We start from the raw sequence: 25,681 nt of genomic DNA on the forward strand, positions 1-25,681 counted from the left end.
GTATGTATGCTCGACGGCACTGTTGGCCCAACCTAACTAACTTATGAACCAGCCTAAGATCCGATTGTGTTGTGAATTCGTGTAGCTGTAAAACCCCCGAAAGATGTACTATTCTATACGATTTATTGAGTACAATTATGTAACATTTAAACTAGTACACGGGTGAAATGTAGCATTGTTCGCTTACGCCTAGCAAGTACATAATACATATCTTAGAGCTAAATAAATAGTATCCATGGATATAAGATTTACGTAATAGTAAATACGGACTACAATTAACAAATGGCGCACGCTGGGTGCCGATTGAAGTTAAGTACTTTGTTGTGTGTGTGATAATATTGGTCTGGGGAATGGAGGCCATCCATGGCACTTGGTTTTTGGCGAAGTTTTGGTTTTGATTATGTGCTGCGTGTGCCTCACCGTTATCGTGCATTTTCCCACTCCGGGAAGATCAACTAATGGCTGCACACCGCACAAAGCCCCTCTTGCATATTCACTTGAACTTTAAATTCTCAAAGAAAGCAATATTGCTCCGGAGGAAGCCGTGCCGCACGGGCACAGGACTCGCTGGCGAGGCTATGGGTGGATTGCCCTCGGAGTGTAAAGATGGATCGCTGAAATGAAATATATTATCGTAATTGCACTTTAAAGCCCATAACAACATACGTTTCGAGCGATGAAAGGTCCGAGGCAATCGTGGACTCATCCGCTACCTCAGCCATGGAGACAGCGTGCTCCAGTCTGTGACGTTTAGGCAATGAGGTCCCTGGCTTATTGGGTGCATCTGGCGGGGCAGCGAGTCTTACCTGCAGCATGAAAACCATTTCTTATTCTGAACTCAAGCTACATAATTTTTAACTCTTACCTGCCGCCACCTGCGCTGGGGTTGCGTGTGCTTGCTGGTCAGGAGGAACGCCTGGGCCAGAGCCTTCACGGATGGCATGGCATGGCCCAATTCAACTTCGATGACCGGCCTCTCCGCCGCAGGAGTGGGTGGTTCCGGCTAGGGAAAGGGGATTATGTGGTTACCAAACGCTTGGACTCTAGCACTAGCCACACACTCACCACATCATCTTCGTCGACTGACAGAACCTGACTGGGATCGATGAGGCGGCGTTTGGGCTGCAAAAATCTGAAAGCTGGAGGTGTGGATCCCCGAGTGGGTGTACTGGCAGGGGAACCTATGGTGGGCGCCGAGTCCCCCGGCCCAAACTGGAGGACCACAGGTCGTTCCCGTTTCTTCGAGACAGATGAGTCGATGGAGGACACAGAAGGCGAAGCACTCTGTGCGGACTCCATGGACGATGAGGTGGAGCTGTTGGGATGCTGTGGCTGCTCCGAGGCTGGAGCAGCCCTGATAACCGTCGTTTCCTGCTTATTAAAATCGTAGATGCGCACCGTGTCGGACTCATCGCTGGTTGTAGTGGTCGTCGTTTGCAGCGAGTGCAACGAGGGATTCGACTGGGAGTCTAAGGACTCGTCCAGGACCTGAACTGGCAAGGCTTTATACACCGACTCCAGTGGCTGGTCCTGCTCTGTGGCAGCCTGGCTTGCTTTTTGAGCCTTTTGATAAAACATTTTTGGTTTGGTAGTAGGTTGTTTTGGTTTGTTTGCAGGTGGTTTGTGTGTTGTTTTGTTGGTTAGTGCAGGATAGTTACGGTTAGGGTTTAAATGAAAAGAAAAAGTGTTTTAGTACCAAGATATTAGTGTAGGTGTAGGTGTAGGTGTGGGCGTGGATTTGTAGTCGAGTGTGTGATGTGGTGGGTGAAAACGCTCAGGCAGCAGCATGCAGGCGAATTATCTTAGTTACACATTTAAGGTCATTCGGGTAGTTACGATCGCTGGCAATGATCTCGAAACAAATGCTGTTAGTCAAATCCAAAGCAACCCCAAACACAAAGTTGACTATTTCGGTTAATGCTCGATTCTGTACTCACCAATTCGATGGGTTCTTGGATGGATACGGTACTAAAAACATTTGTTTCTGCGGTTCAGTGTTCGATTTGTTTAAAGTTTGGCTTTATTTGGAATTAATGCATAATAGATATTGCTAGGCATACGTGTACGGTTTTTTATAAGAAAAGAGCATTAGCGGAGTGCATACAGATACGGTACAGAAATTAATATATAATTTTGTGTTTGTAAAATTAACAGCAAGATAATGAATATTAAAAACAAACGTAGCATTAGCATTACGCAAGTATAAAGTTATTTTCTAAATTACAATTAAAACACTAGCTCGACACTCTCGTTGGTGGAAATGCAAAGTTAGCTTGTTGTTGCCGCTTGGTTGGCTGGTTGGTTGTTGGTGCAAGTGGTGGTGCAGTGGATAGATCTGGGCCAGGACTCGGTCCTTGCCATCAGATCTCCGTCCAGTGCGGGAGATTCGGTGTGCTTTTTGTTTTAGTTTTTTATTCCCGCCCCTGCCCATCTCATTTCTATGTACAAGGAAATTGGCTTTGCTATACTGACTAGTGTTTAACTTCTGTTTTGACTAAGCTAAGCGCGATTTGGCAAATATCTCTCCAGGCCAAGGCTAAGGCCCTACCCGATCCCCAATGGTTCCCGTTCCCCATCAGCTAATATCTAGAAGAGCAGACTATTGTTGCTATACTTGGCGTCCGCACCGCTGAAGCCGTTCAGGCAGCTGTCTACCCCCGAGTCGCCCTGGTCCTCCGTTTCCGGCCGGAGCGTCAGCTTCCCACCCAACGCCTCGCTCTCGAACAGCGGGTTCATCACGAAGTCCTTTGAGGTGGATGACACCGCTCGGAAGCTGTTTCGCTTGAGGTCCTTGTGCAAAAGTTGCTTTTCGAACTGGGTCAGGACGCCGGCGGAGGGTCCACCCCCTCCCGCCCCTTGACGCCGCTTGGACACGGACGAACCGAAGGACATCCCACTCCCATTGCTGTGGAGACTCAGGCTGGACTGCGTGTGCCGCTTGGGCAGTGAGCTGTAGCTGCTCCGCCAGGAGCGCTGTGACCTTACCTCAAAGTCATCGTCTATGTCATCGCCCAGACCCGACTCCCGGTAATGGGAGGCCGAGGTGGAGGGGCGTTCAAGGGTCGCTGACCTTTCGTAAGCCAATGAGTGCGGGGCGGTGGAGGCAGAGGTACGGGGAGAGGGGCGGCTGTTAATGAACTTAAGCGAGCTGCTACGGCGCACTGGCGTGGATAGGGTCCAATGAGAGAGGTCGGCAACGTTACTCTGAGCGCTACTTGAAATGCGGCCATGCGGTGGAAGTGGTTCTGGTTCTTGATTTACCTCGTTGATCACGATGTCCTCGACGTCCTCACCAGCGCTTCGCCGCTGATCCACAAAGGAGCTGGCGGCAGTGGCCCTCACAACTCCCGTGCTGTCTTTGGGGGCGTTATTTATGTAGTAGTCGCGGCTGTACCTGGTGGATTGAGATTAACAGTGGACGGTGAAGAAAAATTAGTTAGACGTGGAGATCAGAGAACGAACCGCTTGTAATCCGTTTGGGGCGACGGAGGGTCCGTGTTTTCAGTGAGTGCTGAGGCCAGAGCCTTTTGCTCTGCACTGGGACTGATATTTGGCACGTCCATGTACCGCTCTTGCGTACCACTGATGCGCTGCTTCAGGGCCTCGGGAGCGTATGGGTTGTTTGGCATTTCGACGGCATTGTACCATTTCTTCACCTCGCGCTCGGCAATTGAACCTGCAAGTGGTTTCAGAGAGGGTTGAGATTCAGGGACTATGGTACGTCTGTTTCCATCGAAATTATAAAGCTGTCAACTCCCAGGAGCAAATAGTAATCAGTGGACCAAGTTACACCTCCCAAATTTAAAGAAAAACCATAACATTTCTGAATTTTCATAGAATATCATATCAGAACAATAAAGTTTATTTAAATTTTTAAAAATGGTTAATAGTATGTTAGTAAAATCTGTTGTTTTTATAAAGTGTGTATTTAAATAAACTTAATCGTTAAGCTGAATCAGAATCTCGACGTTGATATAATAATTAAAGTTTCTTGGCTTTTCTTTTACACAAGCTTATAGTTTTGCTTTTGAACTTGGGATTGTTCTCAACTGAGGTAAATTTGTGAACCTATATCGATCCAAAAATTACTTTTCGCCCCTTGAGATTGACCCACCCGAACGCCAGGTGGATTTGCGTGGGTTATACATACAATACAGCGGGCAGTAGAGCCAGGCTAACACAGACACAATATAGCAAACCATAGAGGGAGGACAACAAACACCGAGTGATGACATTTATGGCCACAACCTTGCGTTACCTGGCACAAATCGCCGCAAGAGTACAACATCATCATCTTCGGCGGCAACACCGTCTTGTGGGGCAGCCGGTGGGCCACCGTGTGACAGGTCGGTAGTGTAGCTACCGGACCATTTTAGGGAACCATTTGTTAGTTTTCCGTTAGTGCGTCTGCTACCCGAAGGAGGGTTGTTAGTTAGGGTTAGGGGACGATGCAAGTTAGAGTGCAGGGTGCTGTTAGAGTTAGTGTTAGTATTCTGGGACCGATGCTCGTCCAGGACTAAAACCGTCTGACTAACAAACTCCTGCTCTGAGTCACCATCTCCGTTGAAGGTCTCGCAGGCAGTGGAGGGCTCACTGTCGTCGCTATAATGCGACTCTGTACTTAATTGATCTGAGAAGAGAATTTCATTGATAAAATTATATGTTATGTCACTCAAACTAAACACAATTAGAGATTCAGTCCCTACATCGTGTTCATATGACATATCACAGGAGGTTTGGCTGGCCATATCTAATCTAACGGTTGCTGCAGAATATTTACTTTTACTGACATTTTCTAAATGCTTTGAATGAGATTCAAGCTTATCGTCCGTACTAATAAAATGATGCGATTCATTTTTATCTATATGGTGTTTATGAATCGAATGAGATTCAGGATTGTTCTCTGAAATAAAAAAACATTGGGGCTCTTCTGCGCCTGCCTTAACTTCATCTATCAAGTCAGTTTCAGTCTCAAAAGTATCTAATGGGTCAGTATCAAAAATCGGAGTAGCTGCTCTTTCTGCTGGGGGTTGCAACTCGCTGTAAGATGCTAAGCTATCTTCGTTTAGTTCTTCAAAAATGCTGGGATGGGTTTCATCGTCTATGCTGTCTTCTATGGAGTCAAAGGAACTGAGGTACTTGTGCATGATCAAAGAGCGGCGTCGCCTGCGTTCAATTGTAGCCAGCAGTCTTTTGTCTTTTATGTAAAACTTGCAAATGGTTCCCAAGAGATTCAACGACTCGGACTTTACAGGAGAGTTTCCATCGCTCGGTGTTGTGTCGGGAATATTTGGCTGTCTTCGCAGGCACTTCTGAGACGTTTTACCTAGAGCGGAGCAGTCACTCTTTAAGGAGTCTATAGATGAATTCCTTTCAAAATGAGGATCCACTACAGGTTTTGCAGGCTCCGTTATACATTTTTCTGATAACTGGTCTCCTGTATTGATTATTTGCTGATCGTTTGTTGGTACTTCAGACGGCGATAGTTTTGAAAGCACTGCGATGGTTTGTCCTTCTGGATCTGTTTTCTCAGCGACAGATTCCTCCTCTTGTAAAGATAATGTTTCAGAAATGAGTTCCTGTATCGTGTGAGGAGCCTCCTCACTGGCAGATTTAACTGGGAGAACATCTTCTAGTCTCGCTACGATTGATTGTGCTTCAGGAACAACATTACCTAATTGAGCTTCCTTGTCTACTTCCCCAGGCTCAGAAGGTTCCAAGTCAACAGATTCTGTTTTAGGTAAGATTTCCTTAGACGTAGAAGGTTCTCTTGCGACTACTTCAGTTTGGCGTAATTTTTCTGGTAAAACTGCAGTAAAGATATCGACTGAATGTGTTTCAGAAGCTAATTCCACAGATGCAACAGCAATTAATTTAGCCTCAGAAATTGCTTTTTCTGTTGCTGCAAGTTCCACATCAGTCGATTGTGATTCAAGAATGATATCAACAGGTGCGGGAGGATCAACCTCAGAAGAAACCGTTAAGATTGCCGAAGGATCAACTGATTGTGTCTCCGAAATCACTTCGACTGGTGAAACAGGATCAACAGCGGTTAAAACATTCTGACAAATAGTTGTTTCTGGCGCTGCGATAAGCTCCACATCAGGAAGGACCTTAAAGAGCGCCGCAGGTTCGACAGTTTGTGTTTCAGGAATCACTTCCACTGGAGAAACAGAATCCACGGCTTCTAATTCAGACTGAGAAATACTTCCTTCTGTTGCTGCAGGCTCCATAACGGTAGATTGTGATTCAGGAATGATTTCGACAGGTGCGGGAGGTTCCACATCAGATGCAATTTCTTGGGGCGCCGCTGGTTCGACTGTTTGAGTTTCAGGAATTTCTTCTACTGGAGGAACAGAATCCACTGCGTCTACTGCAGCCTGAGAAATACCTCCTTCTGTTGCTGCAGGCTCCATAACGGTAGATTGTGATTCAGGAATGATTTCGACAGGTGCGGGAGGTTCCACATCAGATGCAATTTCTAAGGGCGCCGCAGGTTTGACTGTTTGTGTTTCAGGAATTTGTTCTACTGGAGGAACAGAATCCACTGCGTCTACTGCAGCCTGAGAAATACCTCCTTCTGTTGCTGCGGGCTCCATATCGGTAGATTGTGATTCAGGAAGGATTTCGACAGGTGCGAGAGGTTCCACCTCAGATGCAATTTCTAAGGGCGCCGCAGGTTCTACGGTTTGTGTCTCAGAAATTAGTTCTACTGGAGGAACAGAATCCACTGCGTCTACTGCAGCCTGAGAAATACCTCCTTCTGTTGCTGCGGGCTCCAAAACGGTAGATTGTGATTCAGGAATGATTTCGACAGGTGCGGGAGGTTCCACATCAGATGCAATTTCTTGGGGCGCCGCTGGTTTGACTGTTTGTATTTCAGGAATTTCTTCTACTGGAGGAACAGAATCCACGGCTTCTAATTCAGACTGAGAAATACCTGTTGCTGCGGGCTGCATAACGGCAGTTTGTGATTCAGGAAGGATTTCGACAAGTGCGGGAGGTTCCACCTCAGATGCAATTTCTAAGGGCGCCGCAGGTTCGACTGTTTGTGCCTCAGAAATTAGTTCTACTGGAGGAACAGAATCCACTGCGTCTACTGCAGCCTGAGAAATACCTCCTTCTGTTGCTGCGGCCTCCATAACGGTGGATAATGATTCTGGAATGATTTCGGCTGGGGCGAGAGGTTCCACATCAGATGCAATTTCTTGGGGCGTCGCTGGTTCGACTGTTTGAGTTTCAGAAATTACTTCTACTGGAGGAACAGAATCCACTGCGTCTACTGCAGCCTGAGAAATACCTCCTTCTGTTGCTGCAGACTCCATAACGGTAGATAGTAATTCTGGAATGATTTCGGCTGGGGCGAGAGGTTCCACATCAGATGCAGTTTCTTGGGGCGCCGCTGGTTCGACTGTTTGTGTTTCAGAAATTTCTTCTACTGGAGGAACAGCATCCACTGCGTCCACTGCAGCCTGAGAAATACCTCCTTCTGTTGCTGCGGGCTCCAAAACGGTAGATTGTGATTCAGGAAGGATTTCGACAGGTGCGGGAGGTTCCACATCAGATGCAATTTCTAAGGGCGCCGCAGGTTCGACTGTTTGTGTTTCAGGAATTTCTTCTACTGGAGGAACAGCATCCACTGCGTCTACTGCAGCCTGAGAAATACCTCCTTCTGTTGCTGCGGCCTCCATAACGGTGGATAATGATTCTGGAATGATTTCGGCTGGGGCGAGAGGTTCCACATCAGATGCAGTTTCTTGGGGCGCCGCTGGTTCGACTGTTTGTGTTTCAGGAATTTCTTCTACTGGAGGAACAGCATCCACTGCGTCTACTGCAGCCTGAGAAATACCTCCTTCTGTTGCTGCAGGCTCCATAACGGTAGATAGTGATTCTGGAATGAATTCGGCTAGGGCGAGAGGTTCCACATCAGATGCAGTTTCTTGGGGCGCCGCTGGTTCGACTGTTTGTGTTTCAGAAATTTCTTCTACTGGAGGAACAGCATCCACTGCGTCCACTGCAGCCTGAGAAATACCTCCTTCTGTTGCTGCGGGCTCCAAAACGGTAGATTGTGATTCCGGAATGATTTCGCCTGGGGCGAGAGGTTCCACATCAGATGCAATTTCTAGGGGCGCCGCAGGTTCGACTGTTTGTGTCTCAGAAATTACTTCCACCGGAGGAACAGAATCCACGGCTTCTAATTCAGACTGAGAAATGTCTCCTTCTGTTGCTGCGGGCTCCAAAGATAGTGATTCTGGAATGATGTCGGCTGGGGTGGGATGTTCGACATCAGGAAGGACTTCTAAGGGCGCCGCTGGTTCGACTGTTTGTGTTTCAAGAATTACTTCCACCGGAGGAACAGAATCCACGGATTCTAATTCAGACTGAGAAATGTCTCCTTCTATTGTTGCGGGAGGTTCCACATCAGATGCAATTTCTACAGGCGCCGTTGGTTCGACTGTTTGCGTTTCCTCCACTCGAGGAACAGGATCCACGGCGTCTACTGCAGCCTGAGAAATACCTCCTTCTGTTGCTGCGGGCTCCAAAACGGTAGATTGTGATTCAGGAAGGATTTCGACAGGTGCGGGAGGTTCCACATCAGATGCAATTTCTAGGGGCGCCGAAGGTTCGACTGTTTGTGTCTCAGAAATTACTTCTACTGGAGGAACAGAATCCACTGCGTCTACTGCAGCCTGAGAAATACCTCCTTCTGTTGCTGCAGGCTCCAAAACGGTAGATTGTAATTCAGGAAGGATTTCGACAAGTGCGGGAGGTTCCACATCAGATGCAATTTCTTGGGGCGCCGCTGGTTCGACATCAGATGCAGTTTCTTGGGGCGTCGCTGGTTCGACTGTTTGTGTTTCAGGAATTTGTTCTACTGGAGGAACAGAATCCACTGCGTCTACTGCAGCCTGAGAAATACCTCCTTCTATTGCTGCAGCCTCCATAACGGTAGATAGTGATTCAGGAAGGATTTCGACAGGTGCGGGAGGTTCCACATCAGATGCAATTTCTAAGGGCGCCGCAGGTTCGACTGTTTGTGTTTCAGGAATTTCTTCTACTGGAGGAACAGAATCCACTGCGTCTACTGCAGCCTGAGAAATACCTCCTTCTGTTGCTGCGGGCTCCAAAACGGTAGATTGTGATTCAGGAAGGATTTCGACAGGTGCGGGAGGTTCCACATCAGATGCAATTTCTAGGGGCGCCGCTGGTTCGACTGTTTGAGTTTCAGGAATTTCTTCTACTGGAGGAACAGAATCCACTGCGTCTACTGCAGCCTGAGAAATACCTCCTTTTGTTGCTGCAGGCTCCAAAACGGTAGATTGTAATTCAGGAAGGATTTCGACAGGAGCGGGAGGTTCCACATCAGATGCAATTTCTAGGGGCGCCGCAGGTTCGACTGTTTGTGTCTCAGGAATTACTTCTACTGGAGGAACAGAATCCACTGCGTCTACTGCAGCCTGAGAAATACCTCCTTCTGTTGCTGCGGGCTCCAAAACGGTAGATTGTGATTCAGGAAGGATTTCGACAGGTGCGGGAGGTTCCACATCAGATGCAATTTCTAGGGGCGCCGCAGGTTCGACTGTTTGTGTCTCAGAAATTACTTCTACTGGAGGAACAGAATCCACTGCGTCTACTGCAGCCTGAGAAATACCTCCTTCTGTTGCTGCGGGCTCCAAAACGGTAGATTGTGATTCAGGAAGGATTTCGACAGGTGCGGGAGGTTCCACATCAGATGCAATTTCTAGGGGCGCCGCTGGTTCGACTGTTTGAGTTTCAGGAATTTCTTCTACTGGAGGAACAGCATCCACTGCGTCTACTGCAGCCTGAGAAATACCTCCTTCTGTTGCTGCAGGCTCCAAAACGGTAGATTGTGATTCAGGAAGGATTTCGACAGGTGCGGGAGGTTCCACATCAGATGCAATTTCTAGGGGCGCCGCAGGTTCGACTGTTTGTGTCTCAGAAATTACTTCTACTGGAGGAACAGAATCCACTGCGTCTACTGCAGCCTGAGAAATACCTCCTTCTGTTGCTGCAGGCTCCATAACGGTAGATAGTGGTTCAGGAAAGATTTCGACAGGTGCGAGAGGTTCCATATCAGGAAGGAGTTCTAAAGGCGCCGCAGGTTCGACTGTTTGTGTCTCAGAAATTACTTCTACTGGAGGAACAGAATCCACTGCGTCTACTGCAGCCTGAGAAATACCTCCTTCTGTTGCTGCGGGCTCCAAAACGGTAGATTGTGATTCAGGAAGGATTTCGACAGGTGCGGGAGGTTCCACATCAGATGCAATTTCTAGGGGCGCCGCTGGTTCGACTGTTTGAGTTTCAGGAATTTCTTCTACTGGAGGAACAGAATCCACTGCGTCTACTGCAGCCTGAGAAATACCTCCTTTTGTTGCTGCAGGCTCCAAAACGGTAGATTGTAATTCAGGAAGGATTTCGACAGGAGCGGGAGGTTCCACATCAGATGCAATTTCTAGGGGCGCCGCAGGTTCGACTGTTTGTGTATCAGAAATCACTTCTACTGGAGGAACAGAATCCACTGCGTCTACTGCAGCCTGAGAAATACCTCCTTTTGTTGCTGCAGGCTCCAAAACGGTAGATTGTGATTCAGGAAGGATTTCGACAGGTGCGGGAGGTTCCACATCAGATGCAATTTCTAGGGGCGCCGCTGGTTCGAGTGTTTGTGTTTCAGGAATTTCTTCTACTGGAGGAACAGCATCCACTGCGTCTACTGCAGCCTGAGAAATACCTCCTTCTGTTGCTGCAGGCTCCATAACGGTAGATAGTGGTTCAGGAATGATTTCGACAGGTGCGAGAGGTTCCATATCAGGAAGGAGTTCTAAAGGCGCCGCAGGTTCGACTGTTTGTGTCTCAGAAATTACTTCTGCTGGAGGAACAGAATCCACGGCTTCTAATTCAGACTGAGAAATGTCTCCTTCTATTGTTGCGGGAGGTTCCATATCAGATGGAATTTCTACGGGCGCCGCTGGTTTGACTGTTTGCGTTTCCTCTACTGGAGGAACAGGATCCACTTCGTCTAATGCCTCCTGAGAAATGCCTCCTTCTGTCGCTGCAGACTGCACATCGGTAATTTGTGATTCACGAAGTATTTCAGCAGGGGCGGTAGGTTCTAATTCAGTGAGTATGGTTCCTTGAAGGACTTCCAAAGGGGCTGGAGGTTCTACATCCATAAATTGTGTTTCAACAGGTGCATAAGGTTCCACTGCGACTATTTCAGCTGCAGGAATAATGTCTTCCGTCGCTGCAGGTGAAAGATTTGTAGAATCCAATTTGACTATTTCGGTTTCAGGAATTGCTTCTGATAAAATATGAGTTGATGGACTTTCATAAGTGTGCGGAGCATTTAGTGGATCCACAGAAAGAACAGATTCGGTGTCTGGCTCCACGGTAAGAGAATTGGACTCTAAAACGACTTCGAGCGCCGAGGATTCTACTGACGAAAATTGTGCTGTCTCTGCGAGATCGGTATTCTCCTCCTCAATTATATCCAGCGAGTGGTGATGCACCAGGTCCAATGTGCGAGCATTTATCTCGGCCAGGGCCAGGTCACTGAGCTCCTTGAGGGTATGCATCTCACTGGGTGTCATTGCGCCTGGCTGTTCCGAAGCCGGAACTGCTAGCATCGGTCCCAGGGCCATGGCAGCTAAGATCTCTATAACCGACGGCACATTCTCGTGCATTTGATCCTCGTCGATATACTCGACTGTGCTGAAACCAGTGCAGCCATCGAGGCTGGAAAGCTCCTCGCTATCGGCTTGAGCTGTAACACAAACGACTGCTAAGTGGCGATGCTTTAAGATCACGCACAAGGTTGCTGACTGAGCTACTACATGGGGGCTCCAGAGGGTCTACATTTGGACGGTTTTAATTATATAAGGGGTTAATGGTCTAAATACTATGGGTTAATCCAAATCTTAGCAGTAAGAATGATAAGGTTAAGGGTACATAAATATTGGCTGATGACAGTTACCTGCAATGGGAGTGTGAGTTAACTCCTCATTTAAAGAATCATCCTGGAATATCATGGGAGGTGGCGCGACGGATGGCACGGCTGGTGGAGACACCACAAATGCGTTAGTTGTCTCCGTAAACGCCGGCTCGTGCTCCTCTGGCAATGTGTGGGATGTGAGGCTGGTGCGATCCACCAGCTCGTCTAGGACAAGCTTTGTGTTTTGACCACCAATCAGGTGTTTGCTCAGCAGACGATCATTAAGGTCGTTGCTGCGCAACAGGTCAAGAGAACTGTCCTCAGCATCTGAGCCCATCTCGGACAGATCGCTAACCTCGTCAGCGGTCTTGTCACCAATCTGGGCCCGGATATTCTCTTTGGGTGCCGGCACAAGCATGCCAGTGCTGCTTGGAGTGACCGAGCTGCGCTTCTTTTTAAAGAGCCAGTTGTCCTCCCAGTTTCCGTCTCCGATCATGCTCGAGGAGATGGATCCAATATCTAGGATAGAGTAGCAGAAAAGTCTATAAAAAATGGACTGCAAAGTTTTTAGTTAAACTCACCTTCCTCGGACTCGGTAACGGAAGCTGAAAAGTCAGGTAGTGGCACCATGTGCGCGGCTATATAATCACTGAGGACAGATTCCCTCTCCAAATCGGCCTGCAGGGATTGGGATTTGCCATTCTGTAAAGAAATTGTACAAGATTAATGATGAATTGCATAATATTCTCCGTTTATTCCTTACATCCAGTCCGATTTCATGATCAGTAAGGCTGCAATCGCTGCGTGGTTCTATTGAACTTCCGGACGTAGTGCTCAGCGCCTCGGCATTGAAATTCTCGTCAATGTGGCGACCACTCAAGTCCGGCGTGCTCTCTGCCAAAAGCCTTGTATTCCCTTCCTTATCCGCAATCTGCAAAAGAGACAAACATCAGAAACTTGTGTCAGCCTATCGACCTTGGCATTGTGCAATAAAAGTGTTGTTGAACCCCAGAGTTTGCGATTTGTTGTGGGTCAACTGATTGTTTGTGACACCGAAAGCGGAAAGCCCTTAAGCGGATTAGACCCGGCACTACGACAGGTACATATCTATGTCTGTAGTTCTTGACGACCGTTTCTCGGCGATTCATTCTGCAGGGCGACGTCACCGATTGCCAGGGAGAACTCGTCGTATTGATTGAGTGTCGTGACAGAGGCAATTACTGGCCACGTTGCAGAAACCGATATGATTAGGAAATTGGGCTGTTAAATGCTGACTGGATCAATGACGCCGTGATAAGATCTGAATTCCTCGGCGCTGCCGATGGGATTGAGTCATATCAACATTCAACCCCGAAAGCGATAGCTGCTTATCAAGTCCTTGGACATATTTACATTATCCCCTGGATCTGACATGGTCCTCTTTATTGAATTCGTCTCCGACAGCTTTCTTCGATTTTCCTCCAAATTGATTTATCCAATTAGCTCTGGAATTGATTTCGGTATTCCTCTGTTGCGGCTACTGCTAGTGTTGCTTGGACAAAACGTCTGCACGGTTGAGACAATGGGCTGCAACTAATTAACCTGGTCCGCTTCTACTATGCGGTGACTGCTCAATCGAAGCCGCTCAAGTGCAGGTCGAATGAAAGCGAAAACTGAACGAAGTGAGCAAATGGCGGAAGTGGCCAGAACACGGCTTACAAAATGCTCGGCCTTAATGGGTAAGGGGCTGGTACCACAGGTGGTGGCCGGGACATAGGTCAGTGAGGCATATTTATGGAGCTTAGGGTAAGGAAAGTATCCATCTTATTCTCTGCAGAAAGGCATCTCCCTTACCTTATTAAGCACCGCAGTGGCCAGCAGATCCTGGTAGATCTTCGGCTCGAAGTAGTGCTCCGTGCGATGGCGTCGCTTTAGGCCATTCCCATTGGCCAGCTCCGAGGCTCCCAGTTGGGAGCGCGTATCAAGGCTGATCTCTGAGACGGCACCGCTGGCACTCAGGGACGAGCTCCGCAGGGTCTCCGCTATGATGGTCTCTATGAGACTGCGTAGTCGGGTCTGCGAGATGTCCGCCAGCTCGGAGTCGCCATTGTTATTGTTGTTATTGTTATTATTATGGTTACCATTCCCGGTACCATTGTGATGGCCATTCACGATGGCCGGCAGATCTGAAAGCAGGTGTAAAGTACGGAGCTTGATTAGTGCAAAACGAGAGCGAGAATGCTAGGGCAACAATGTGCTTGGTTAGCAAAGATCGATACAATAAAAAGTGAAAACTCGGTTACTTCTAGGTGAGGTGAGCGAGTATGTGAAAGGCGAAGAAATTAAGTGTGTGAGTGTGTGAGCTAGAGTGTAAGTGTTGTTTTAGCCATACCTAATTTCACCTCAATGACGTAAACCACGTAAAAGACAATTACGGCCACAACGGCATACATGCCCGTGACTAGGCCCAAAGTAAAGTCCATGCTGCATGCACATATACGTATTTATCTATATAGTAAAAGTATATTCGCGAATATCGTAAACGACCGGGGCCGATATTGCTGAATCGCTGATATCTCGCCTATTTGTTTATTTACGTCTGCTGCCGTTGCTGTCCGAATGCAGAGCTCGTATTTGTATTTGGCATTTGGGCTTTGTCCGGAGCTTTCATTGATATAACGGCCGACCGGCTGAGCTGTTAATTATATTGAGTTAATATTTGAGTTGGGTTTTCGCTTTGTCTCCCCTAATTGAGCTCCGAACATAAATATGTCACCGCCTCCCTAAACACGCTCCAGCGACCGGAGGGAGATCTTTAAACTGAGCTCCAGTCAGGCTGAAAATCGCGATACGAATATACGGTTCGCATATTTATCATTTTCTTTTGACATGCTAAGTCTATTAACGAATTGCGGTAAATACCACATCGCATACTGAATAACCCCGAGTTATCTATTTTGCGTTACAATGCCCGCCCATATTTCTTTATCTGCAGGCCCGCTGGCATTTACCTGGTTACCTGTCTGAATTGTTAGTCCCCCGTTAGTCATTCAGGTGTGCGAAAAAATGTCACAGCCCGAGACTTTTGTGTCCAGATCGGAGCATACATTTGCGTGCGAGTCATCAATGGAAATAGCCCCAGAAACTGGACGGATAGAACCCTAGGTAACAGAACCAGCCGGATCACTTCGCAGCGGCAACTGTTGTTCGTCGGACGCCAAAGTTCAGGGTTCAGCGGAAATCACCCAAACAATTATCGCTAGACAGAATCGAGCTGGCGTTTTTCCACTTTTAATAACTAAAACTTAATACTCCTGCTCTGTGAGTGCCTCTGCCTCTGATAATGCCCCCTCCAGATTGCGCCGACGACTTCGATCAATTAAATTTGGCCCACGATAAGTTGGGAGCACAAGGTTTAACTTGGCAAAAGGTTTATATTTTGTTAAGGTCAGAGATAAAGCTCAGCCAGGTAGTTTCATTAGCCAAGCTGAAAGTCCACGATGATACTTCACGATCATAATTTGTTGTTAATCTCGGGATCGGTTACAAACACATTCATTCAGAGCTCAAAGCGGGGATCTCGGGAATCATTAATATTTATTAGCGTTGATTAAGGCCTCTTCCTCGCCTGTCGCTTTGTCTTAACTCACGATTATTGATTTTATTTCTATTTTTGCCTATTTCATATTCGCAAACTTGGTGCCGGGTCAAGGTTTGGTGATAACTCACAACCCAATGCGGTAGCACTCTCTCACTCGCTGTTGACTTAAGGGCCTTATCTCACTAGATGGAATTTTACTTCTATATCTGCTGGCCAAATGTCTTGTTCTTGTGTTCTAGTTATGTTGTCTTATTGCCTGTTATCACACGCGTCTTGTGGCGGCCAAAATCGCGACAAATTCCGTGGGCACGGCCCGTAGCATTCAACCTGCGTTACGATCGCGGCGCGACGCTTCTGGCAACTGAAGCGGTGCCGTGCGATTGCCGAGCGGTGAGCGTCTAAACGCTCGCTCACACGGCGGAGCTAATATGCCGCCGTATCTGTGTGTGGCGGAGACCCTACAGTGGGCCCGATTGCGATGATTATTGGCCGAGAGAAGCGGTGCCCGGAGCTCGGAGTTTGGCTTTGTAATTCACAAGCCAGAGCGCTTGCTTAAATTGCTTGGCCAAGTTGTAAGCGTGACCAAATCAATCGGCTGTTAAGACACAACCCCTGTGAGGCCTGAGTGATCGTGTAAGTAAGACATTTACGCCAATTTACTGCCCGCGAACCTGTTGGTGAGCAATGCGCCAACGGTGCGTATGATTAATGCCTATCGCAGCCCGTCATCTGAGTTAAGGCTAAAATCCGGCGCTCGAGTGTTGCCCACAAAGTGTTGTATCATAATGTTCTCAATGCTAGCGGCACTTCAATGGCCCAGCCACCTTATCACTGTGTTTTAGGCCTTATCATTGCGCCTTATCAATGAACACTGACCGCGATTTCTCAGATTGGTTGTCAGCAGGTTCAAAAATAGAGAGAGAAAGAGAGTGTAATTCTATTTCAACTCTCAGTTTATGGTCCACTGATAAGAATTAGCATTTACTACAACCTGTAATCATTGATTAGTTTTATGGTCTACATGACAACCTATCAAGTTTTGTATGCATGCCAAGGCTAAGATACGTACTGACAGTGAAAGACAGTGCTTGAAAAGGTTTAAGGTTTAATTAATCAAAAATAATAATCGATAAATTTACAGCCGATATTTTCGATATCGTTTAATGGATTTGAATTTAATAAAGAAGAGTAAGAATTTCTAATATAAAACCGGGTTCAATCACTTTAGACAAAAACTACATACCAAATCAGAGGATAATTAGCATACATTAACAGGCGATTACTTTTACGATTACGATTACAGCGTGCGTGCTCGATCGATTAGTGACTATCGATTACCGATTACTTACCTCCCTTGAGCGCACGCGCGCACAAACCGTTCTCCACGTTGATAAGCAGGTTACTCAGCTTGGCATGGAATTTATCGAAGAGTTGCAAGTCTGATTTGCATTTGAATGAATCAAGTGTGTCGAGTGTGTGTGTGTGTGTTTGGGGTGTGCAAAGTTTGTTTGGTTAAAAAGCGAACGACATAAAGTAGGCAGGGGAAAGACTTTCCAGCAAGCTCTCTCGCTCGAAAGCTCGCCGGAAAGTATGCTTTTTGTTTGGATTTTGGCTGCCCGGCAACATGAGTAAGTTGCCCTAGACACATGTTGCCAGAGTCATAAATGTTGCCAAGCCAATTGGATTAAATTTGCGAAAATTTCCTTGCATTTTCGCACTCATTGAATCTGGGGCAATAAGCCCGCTGTGTACTTACAGTTCTCGCTCTTGGACAGCTGGCCCACTTTGATGTGGTCCAGATTGCCCCCCAGCATCTCGGCCACAATCTCCTCCACATACTCGCGTATCTTGGCCCTCTCATCCGAGTTGGCAGGCAATCCGATCTGGCTAACGCTCTCGAATTCTGCAACGATATCAAAGATGCATTTCCTATATCTCCATGTACAGGATGCATTATCCTTACGCATGCTGCTGTCGTTGCCGTCGTTTCCCACAATGGGTATGTAGACCTCGCTCCTGGCCCTCATCGGATAGACGAACTTGTGTTGATTGAAGGACATTTGCTCGGCCACCCATGAGGAGGTGTGCGCCAGAGACTCCTTGGAGCTCTGGCACAGCTGGCACTCCCACGAGGCGTCCTTGGGCCGCCAGTCGGCGCACTTGAGTCCCCGACAGACGGACTTTCCGCAGGTGCGACATGTCACGTAGCTGGGAGAAGGAGGAGGAAAATATAAACAAAGTTGGTAATCAATAGGATGCTCTTGCCGACCTCTTACTGCAATCTTGAAAAAGCGCCTTTAGAAACTTTAGTAACATTTGAAATACTGTTTAAAAATACAACCCTTCAACAAATATTTACTTCTATCTGATCTCAGTTTTAGATTTCTCAATATCAGGCCAAAGTTTGTTGTTATATAAATAACTTGTTTTAATCAGAACCGGAGAAAGTGGGTCTTCGATCTTGGTTTTTGTTTGACGAAAAGTTTATCTTATGGGAATATCTTTCTCTGATTATAAGTGTTTGTTTGTATTTTTAACGGGAATATGTTCTCACTGGATTTTACTCACTTTTTGGCACTGCTCAGATCCAAGTCTGCACAGCAGACGTTGCAGCTGTGATCCTCGCTGGTCTCCTCCTTCCTCCACTTCTTATTGGCTAGTTTACTGTAAGAAAAAGGCGGAAGAATACCGCAGATGTTATTCCGAGAACGTTTAGGTTGCTTAGCCGAAAACTAAGCGATTAGTCAGGTCAGTTCTAGCCAACAGCTGGGGTTATTCAACGGCCAGAAGGTCGAGATAAATAATCAGCTGAAAAAAGTAGCAGCTAATTAACGATCGGGGTTGCCTAACTTTTGAACCCCGTCAGCGTGCAAACACTTCCCGTTCCATTAGCTTATATTTTCGGGCCAAAGCCCAACTGCAATTGCAGTCGGCGGCAATTGACTTTCCCCATCGCTCTCCCGCCTCCCAATTGCATAACATGCTAAACCCGTTGGACCAGGCAAACAAAAATCAACGGTTTGGTTGCTTTAATAGCCAAGTTTATTCAACTCACTGAGGCAGTGGTATCCAGTATTCGGTATCAGTATCCAGTATCAGTATCGGGCAACTTAAAACACAAGTATCTATATAGTACGTAGCTGTATCACGCGGCTTACTGGCTAGAGAGATATGCACTCGGATTATGTCAGTCACTTACAGTTCTTACACAAGACGAGCCAAGAAGGGAATTCCTAGGTGTCTTGTACGTGCTCGAACTGAGCAATTGCTGCTGCCTAACTTATTCAAATGGCAAATTTCGCAATTTCGCTTACAAACAAACACAAATAAATTTAATGAGAAAAAAAAAACGTCAACCATAAACAGAGAGCAAAAACATTACACACTTGAAACATTTCAATAATTGGTATGCGCCATTAAACGCCATGGAAAATAATAGGTATAGGTGTAGGGAAAGACTCAGTCAGTATGTGTACCTATGTACTTAGAGGCCCTACTACTAGTCTTAAGCCTAATTTAAGCCTAGATTTCAGTATACTAAGTCACCAGCTGTTGCTGCTGCTGCTGCTGGAGGCGCTGCTGCTGGCGCTGGTGGAAGCGCATCCTCCGACGCGCCCAGTGCTCGAAGTTGTTCTCCAGATTCTCGTAGTAGATCTGTTCTTCGTCGCCCTCCGGCCCGCCACCCTCCTCCCAGTCGTCGGGTGGGCCAGATCGTCCAAAGACCGGATCACTGGTGGTCATCTTGAGCAGCACCACCTCCATGGTGCAGGCCATGAAGAGGAATCCCAGCACCGCGAAGCTGATGGGCAGGCACATCAGCCGCTCCACCTGGCAGATGAGCGACGCGGCGAACAGCATTCTGTGGATCTCCGTCGATCTCCGATTGGGCCTTGGCTTATGTTCCTGCTCCAGGTACGATGTGTCAGTGCTCTCAGGTAGTCGAAGTGTTTGTCGGGTGAGTATCTCCGCTCTGTTTGCTGGGACTTGGCATGGCACTCGCGTTGAATCGTTCGCCTTTTCGCCAATGGAAGCTCATAAATGTCAATTCGCAAGCGCTATCGGCTTCGAATTCGAATCCAAATCTAAATCCAATTCGCGATCCGCGTCCCGCGACACTGACAACTTTCTCGCACAAGGTTCGCCTTTGCTATGCGCAGTTGGCTTTGAGAGTCGGCGGTCAGCTGAGATCAGGTATCGGGTCTCCGCGGCTAGGCTATAGTCTCTCCATATCTATGACTATATCACTGGGCTCCATGCCGGTTTTTTTTTCGCTGGCGGAGAGCGGGAGAAACGTCCAGAGCGTGGAGCTCGCTCGCAGCGAACTCGTCAATGACGTAAGATACGAGTATTCCCCCCCGATCCGAACGGGTCTCTCTATATACTATATAGCGGAATCTCAGCCATGACTGGGCATATTTTCATGCAGATTTATAGCCTTTCTTCGGCTGGGACACCGCTCGGCTGCAAGAGAGCGGGGATCTGGTCAAACAGGAACCGTGTGTGACGGCAGGGGAATACACAGATACTCCGAAATCAGACGACAGCATCATCATCACTATCCGCATATGCATTCATTTGTCTACTAATTTATTTTTGGCAATATTTTTCCCGCTCGGCGTCTCTCGGCCTGAACTTCATTAATTTCCAAATGCTAATTGTGAGAAACATTCCGCAAACGAGTTGGCGCGATTCTTGTCTGGCGATTTTAATGTATGCATGCTCCGAGCGGTTTATTAACTAATCAATCGAGCGGTGACTGGATTCGAGTTTATTTTAATTATTATTTCGGCCATAAACGGCGCCACAACCCGGCAACACTTTCATCAGTCCAACTCAGAGCCTAAAGTACAGGGAAGAAGTTTCCGGAGAACACAGAACTTGCGATACAGATCTCTCTCTCTCTCGTTTGAGATTCCCTTGAAATCTGTGCTAAGAATCTGGGTTAATATATGTAAGTCTCATGTGGCCCATTAGCATATTCCCGCACGAGAAAGCCTCAGGTCTTCAGGTTCTCTGTTCTCTTGCTAATATAAATCAGCTTTCACAGCCGCTTCATTGATAACTTTGTCTTCCCAGAAGATTCATAAATTTTTGTCACAAGACCGAGAGAGGGGTTTATTAAGTGGATTCAGCAAATCGTTTTATTAAGCTTAAAAAATTGAGATAACTGAAGAGTCGGTGTCACTTCTACTAACTTATAATTGCAGTGATATCATCTACGACTCATCAACTTGGTCTTCAATGGTGTTATCTTTATGTCTTTGCCAATATTGCAATCTTAAAAACTATTAAAACTGATTATATTAAATTAAAGCCTAAAAGCATGCAATCTAAACCACCTTTGGCACACCTTTAACCACAAAATTGGCATAAAATTACACCTAAATCATATATAAGGATATAGAAAACTTTGTTTAAATATTTCGCACACTTTTTTAGGCCTGCAGCCAATTTGGTAATGTTCTTACTCTCACAACTTGGCTTTAAACCCACTTTCCACTTCAGCAAATGCTTGGTAGATAACTATAACTTTTTCTGGCTTTTCACTTGCCACATATATAACACAACCCGTTTTGTTCTTACTTTAATAGCAAATAAAAACTGAGAATATCTGTGCATATCTCCAGTGCGGCATCGTTCAGCGTTAATTGCATTTGCCTGACTTTCCACAACTTCACAACTTGTTTTGCCGCCAGCTTTAGCCGCGTTTCTTAGCCACTTCAAGTGCCAAGACGCATTTCAATTTAAAGTCGAGATAGGCAACTATTTAAGCTTTTGTTTAAAGAAGATTAGATCTGAAGATCGAACTTTGTTATTTAAATTTGACTTTACTATAAGTATCTTACAGTTGCGAAACGTAAATTCCCTTCAAAATGAAGTAAGGCCGTCGCCACAATGGTAATGCTAATAAAATTGTCAACAAAACGGCTAATTAACTTCCCATTGAATGGTGACGAAAGGCAAACAATGCGGGGGCGTTGTTAGCTCCGGCTAATTGTTATTGGCAATTCGTGACGCTTTTTAGCGGGGCAAAAAAAATGCGAATAATAGAGGAAAGTAGTGACCGTGCCCTTTGTTGGCCAACGACTTCCGCTTGCCGTTCTCAAGATTCTTTTGGTTATGGTTCTTAGCGCCAAATTTGCGGCAAGTCAACGGACCAGTAATGTTATGAAACGTCTAACGGACCAGGCCAGACCCCATCGATCTGGCATTATTACAACAGGTGCAGCATAAATTCGAAACAGGTGCCATGGATTGGATTGCGCAATCCTTAATTAAGGCAAAGCTACGTACTCAATGCCCAAAGAAATCAACTGCAACGGTGGCAAGTGGCAGCTGGAAAAATGGCAACAATTATGTCAAATCTCTTTTTTTTTGAGCGAAATGCTCTTTCTCTTGCCATTTCCCACACGCAAACGCAATCAAGTCATGCGAAACGATGGACACGTAACCCGGAGAGTTCAGTTTCGGTTTCTATTTGTGTTTATCTCGAGCTGAATATACAAGTATCTGCATCTGTAGCTTCAAATGCATCTGCGTTTGCCATCCGCACGTGCGAGTCCCGGGCTCAGCTCACGTATCCGAACTTGAACCATTGGACATCCATGGGATGCATTAATTCGCCTATCTCGGTTCGATTAACTCACCCCACGAGGCACTGGGCGCCACACTGCAGCAGGTAGGCTCCTCCGATGAGGCCCACCACGGATGTGAGACCCAGCAGCAGGTTCCCGCTTCCCGGTCGATTGATTGGCAGCTCCATGAGAGAGATATAGGGGCGCATCCAGCGCTTTAAGCACTGCGGAGTTCGCATTTAATTAAATTTTATTTTCGATTATAATGCATTTCCACCAGAAGCACACGCACACTCGCGAAGACTTTTCGATTTAATTCCAATCCTTTTGAAATCTGCAATCCGACTAAATCAAAGAATTGGCTGCCCTATAAAACTATTTCGTATTATCAGACCCAAAAGTTATTTCCGTATCATTCTCTCCTCGTTTTTCTGTGTGAGTATTTTACGTGTTTCTTGGCCAATTCATACTTTGGCCTCAGCCTTATCAAAAAGTTTTTGTTTGTTCGGTTTAATTTACCAAGATTCCGACGTGCAGCTGTATTTGTGAATACCCTTTGCAGGGCATTTGAATTCCGACAAGTTTTTGGTTTGCAGCTGGGATTTAGAATCGAATAGATTGAAAGTATATAAAATCAGGTGGCAAAAGTTGTTTTGAAAAACATCACGTCTATAAATACTTTAACGTACAGTTCAATAAGCTGAGTAATACTTTTTAAAGTCGTGAGGTATTTGAAGCATATTTCTTTACTTAAAAAGGGAAATAATCTTAAATTTCTTAATCACTTAGAGAGAAATCTATAAATCTTATCCCATAGCTGGGATCTGAAAATAACTCTAACTGCAGTCGCAATTATTTGACTCACGTAGTCTGGCAGTTATTTACTTAAGTGTTTTTCTTTGTCTTTATTTTTTGCACACCACGATTAGCACTAATTAAAGTTGATAAATGTACGAGTGTTCTTTTTGCAAACTTCTTATCGACTTATTGCTTCTGACTAGCGAGATCTTTGACGAGAGTTGCATAACATTGCTGGGCTTTGCATAAATAATTTAACAAAATAATAGCTTCTTGAGTCTGCGTGTGCTTCTAGGAAAAAGATAGCTTAATTATCGCGTTATTCACTTCACTTGGCATTAAACTTTGGGTATTGTTTTTATGGTGTTTTTTATTGTATGGTGGAATCTTCCAAGTGAACCGAAGTGAACTTCACTGGCGAATATCTGAATAAATAATTACCACAAATTTTGATTTTTCGTTTGGTTTGTTATTCCTGTTTGCAGTTATGTACGACGATTATCAATCACTTGTCGGGGGGAATATCTTTTCCTGTACATGTGTTTTTCGGAGGTGTTTGCCACACGAAGTTGGCCCGCTAATTGCCATCGCCCCCGCCGCTCCGATCACCCTCGTCGCGGCCGCGATCTTCAAAAAAATACCGACGACAAACCGAGGCAGAAATTGAAATAAATCGCGGCTATTTACCCGCCACAAAAACTGATTAAGATCACGGGTCTGGGGCTAAAAGGGCCTTCTCCACGACGATCTTCAAGTTGGCGATTGGAGCAGCTGACTCCGACTGCGGCGATAGCGACTGGAGAGCGGCGACAGGTTTGTTTTAGCCAAGTTATATTCGGCTTTGTTTACTCGGTGCCTTGCAATATATAATATATATAACTGGGCTATATGGGCATTATAATGGATTTTGTTTGCCCATTTCGTTATTGCGGATCGCGTATATAAGGCTGACTGTTGATTTGATAAGAGTTCCGCTCACGTCCAGTGATAAATATATATATATATATATCTGTATCTATATATAAGGGTATCGCGACCAAAAATTCACAGATAAGTGTCAAGACTGGGTCTCAGGTTAAGTCACAACGAGGTATCTGTACTCATATATACTCTTTCCAAGTGGGTTAATTCTCTAGCATAATATTGTTTCGAATATTTATAATTTTTTGGGGTTTTTTGTCGAATTATGTTTATTTTTTGTAGGTTTTTTTTTTGTGTGCGTTGCGGGCGAGTAACCAAAATGGAACTGGCCATTATTGGGCCAGAGCTTTGCAGCCCATGCAACAAGAGGGTGGAAACCAAATCCCTATTGAGCTGCCGCCCAAAGTACGTGGGGCAAAAAAGATGTGGCAGTTATGCCTCCACCCCACCTCCTTCTTCATACATATGTATTGGCATTCCGCATTGTCCAACGGACCTTATGCAAATGCAAAATGCCACTTGGCAGCTGCCAGTCACATGTCCGCTTGTCCCCAGCTTGGCTTGTGGCAAGAGTTGGTGGCCCGAAAGAAAAACAGCGCCGAATCGATTGGCCCTGCCATTGGCCATGCAAAGCTCACGGCAATTAATTGGTATTAATCAACTTAATTATGAAATATACGATAAGATTGCGGCTCCACTCCTCCCCAGGCGGCGATACTCGTGCGGAGAAGCGGAATTGCCATGGAGTGGGTAACGGGTTTCGGAGCTTAATATCCGTCTAGCCGATTCTGGAATGCCCTATGGAAATCGATATTTAATGATCCAAAAGTATTTATAGTCAAAATTCAATCAAATCGTTTTAATCTAACAGGTTAACCTGGGGGGTTTGTTTATAACAAAGGGATGCTCGCAACATATATTTATTTCATATATAAATCATTTCATATATAAATCCATTAAAGAATATTTATATTTGTATAAATATGACTATGAACTTCTTGGAAATTCCGCCTGTAAAGTACACATACCGCCCAAATAAAGTTCACATATACATATACAATCGACAGACAAGCCATAAAGTTTAAAGAGGTCTCTTTACTTATGATCGTCAAAACTGGGTTGGTCACCCATTATCATTCTAATGGAACTTCCCCGCCACTTTACATTTTCCTCAAACAAATTGCAAACTCATTTGAGAGCTCTGCTGGGTTTCTCTTTGACAATTGTCGAAACGGATTCCCAGAAATGGATTCGCAAAACTGCTCACGGAATGACTTCTGGCTGTATGAATGACATGGCTGACTGGCTGGCTGAGTGACTGACTGCGCCCGAGATTTTGTCATTTCCATTTTGAGGTCGAAAAATTTGCATAAATTGATATCCGCCCGCAGTCAGAGAGCTGGAGATGCATGCAACCAAATGCGTTGGCATAAGCTTGTGGGCACTAAAGCGCACCCAAGAAAGCCTGGCCAATCCCAGCTGCCAGTTGCCAGTTGCTTCCGTTCTGGTCACAGGGAGAGAAAATTTCAGAGAATTGAGGCAGAGATTCTAAAGATTCTTATAAAGTTTTAAAACTAAGTTAAAAACTATAAATATCTATAAAACGTTAAAATGGCAATTATTTCTAATATCTCTATCGTATATTCTTTTTAACAATCGAGTTCAAATTAAAACGGTTTTCCAAACATTTATGCAATATTTGACCCATATCGTATTACCTTTTGTAAGGGTATTTGATTGTGATAACTTATTCATTAGATTAAGCAAAGAATTGCTATTAAAAGAGACCAAACAATGCAAAGTAAACACCAGATTAGGCCTTAGCTCTACAGATTTCCTCCTTAAAAATCGGATAAG

The 25,681-nt window shown here is 45.8% G+C and overlaps 3 protein-coding genes across 15 annotated transcripts in view; all 3 read right to left on the minus strand.

The window, feature by feature from the left end:
* Positions 1 to 106: 106 nt before the first annotated feature.
* The window catches only part of LOC108078114 (Myosin-7a binding protein), a 30,457-nt gene continuing 4,882 nt past the window's right edge, over positions 107 to 25,681 (minus strand). For 2 of the 13 annotated variants that reach the window (XM_070284443.1, XM_017171717.3), the window contains exons 3-17: positions 18,099 to 18,194; positions 17,494 to 17,738; positions 17,287 to 17,433; positions 16,880 to 16,969; positions 13,784 to 14,115; positions 12,714 to 12,881; positions 12,532 to 12,652; positions 11,993 to 12,469; positions 4,259 to 4,630; positions 3,463 to 3,676; positions 3,262 to 3,394; positions 1,066 to 1,563; positions 866 to 1,003; positions 667 to 806; positions 107 to 614 (exon numbers count right to left, since the gene is read on the minus strand). In XM_070284443.1, coding sequence (XP_070140544.1) covers positions 494 to 614; positions 667 to 806; positions 866 to 1,003; positions 1,066 to 1,563; positions 3,262 to 3,394; positions 3,463 to 3,676; positions 4,259 to 4,630; positions 11,993 to 12,469; positions 12,532 to 12,652; positions 12,714 to 12,881; positions 13,784 to 14,115; positions 16,880 to 16,969; positions 17,287 to 17,433; positions 17,494 to 17,738; positions 18,099 to 18,194 — 3,292 coding nt within the window. In that variant the 3' untranslated portion in view covers positions 107 to 493. Of the gene's footprint in view, positions 615 to 666; positions 807 to 865; positions 1,004 to 1,065; positions 1,564 to 1,977; positions 3,395 to 3,462; positions 3,677 to 4,258; positions 4,631 to 5,326; positions 6,704 to 11,992; positions 12,470 to 12,531; positions 12,653 to 12,713; positions 12,882 to 13,342; positions 13,379 to 13,783; positions 14,116 to 14,321; positions 14,625 to 15,579; positions 15,887 to 16,879; positions 16,970 to 17,286; positions 17,434 to 17,493; positions 17,739 to 18,098; positions 18,195 to 22,177; positions 22,330 to 23,344; positions 23,894 to 25,681 lie in introns of those variants that run through there. The other 11 variants (XM_017171720.3, XM_017171724.3, XM_017171719.3 and 8 more) reach the window with 11 other exon arrangements.
* LOC138927979 (calphotin-like) lies at positions 7,097 to 11,984 on the minus strand. Its single transcript, XM_070283838.1, has 2 exons — positions 7,284 to 11,984; positions 7,097 to 7,228 (listed from the first exon to the last, which is right to left on the minus strand). The coding sequence occupies exons 1-2, from the start codon at positions 11,700 to 11,702 to the stop codon at positions 7,097 to 7,099; spliced, it is 4,551 nt and encodes a 1,516-aa protein (XP_070139939.1). The 5' UTR covers positions 11,703 to 11,984.
* On the minus strand, positions 18,835 to 19,656 carry LOC108078120 (uncharacterized). Its single transcript, XM_017171737.3, has one exon. The coding sequence runs from the start codon at positions 19,386 to 19,388 to the stop codon at positions 19,068 to 19,070; it is 321 nt and encodes a 106-aa protein (XP_017027226.1). The 5' UTR covers positions 19,389 to 19,656; the 3' UTR covers positions 18,835 to 19,067.

The sequence above is a fragment of the Drosophila kikkawai genome, chromosome 2R (assembly GCF_030179895.1).
Source record: "Drosophila kikkawai strain 14028-0561.14 chromosome 2R, DkikHiC1v2, whole genome shotgun sequence".
Classification (NCBI taxonomy): domain Eukaryota; kingdom Metazoa; phylum Arthropoda; class Insecta; order Diptera; family Drosophilidae; genus Drosophila; species Drosophila kikkawai.

What these genes read in the sequence shown, in the direction of transcription:
- LOC138927979 (XM_070283838.1), bottom strand. Translation starts at nt 11,702, where the DNA reads ATGCACGAGAATGTGCCGTCGGTTATAGAGATCTTAGCTGCCATGGCC. An exon ending in GAGGTATTTCTCAGGCTGCA is followed by an intron (nt 7,229 to 7,283) that starts GTAGACGCAGTG and finishes AAACTCAAACAG; the next exon opens with TCGAACCAGCGACGCCCCAA.
- LOC108078120 (XM_017171737.3), bottom strand. Translation starts at nt 19,388, where the DNA reads ATGCTGTTCGCCGCGTCGCTCATCTGCCAGGTGGAGCGGCTGATGTGC.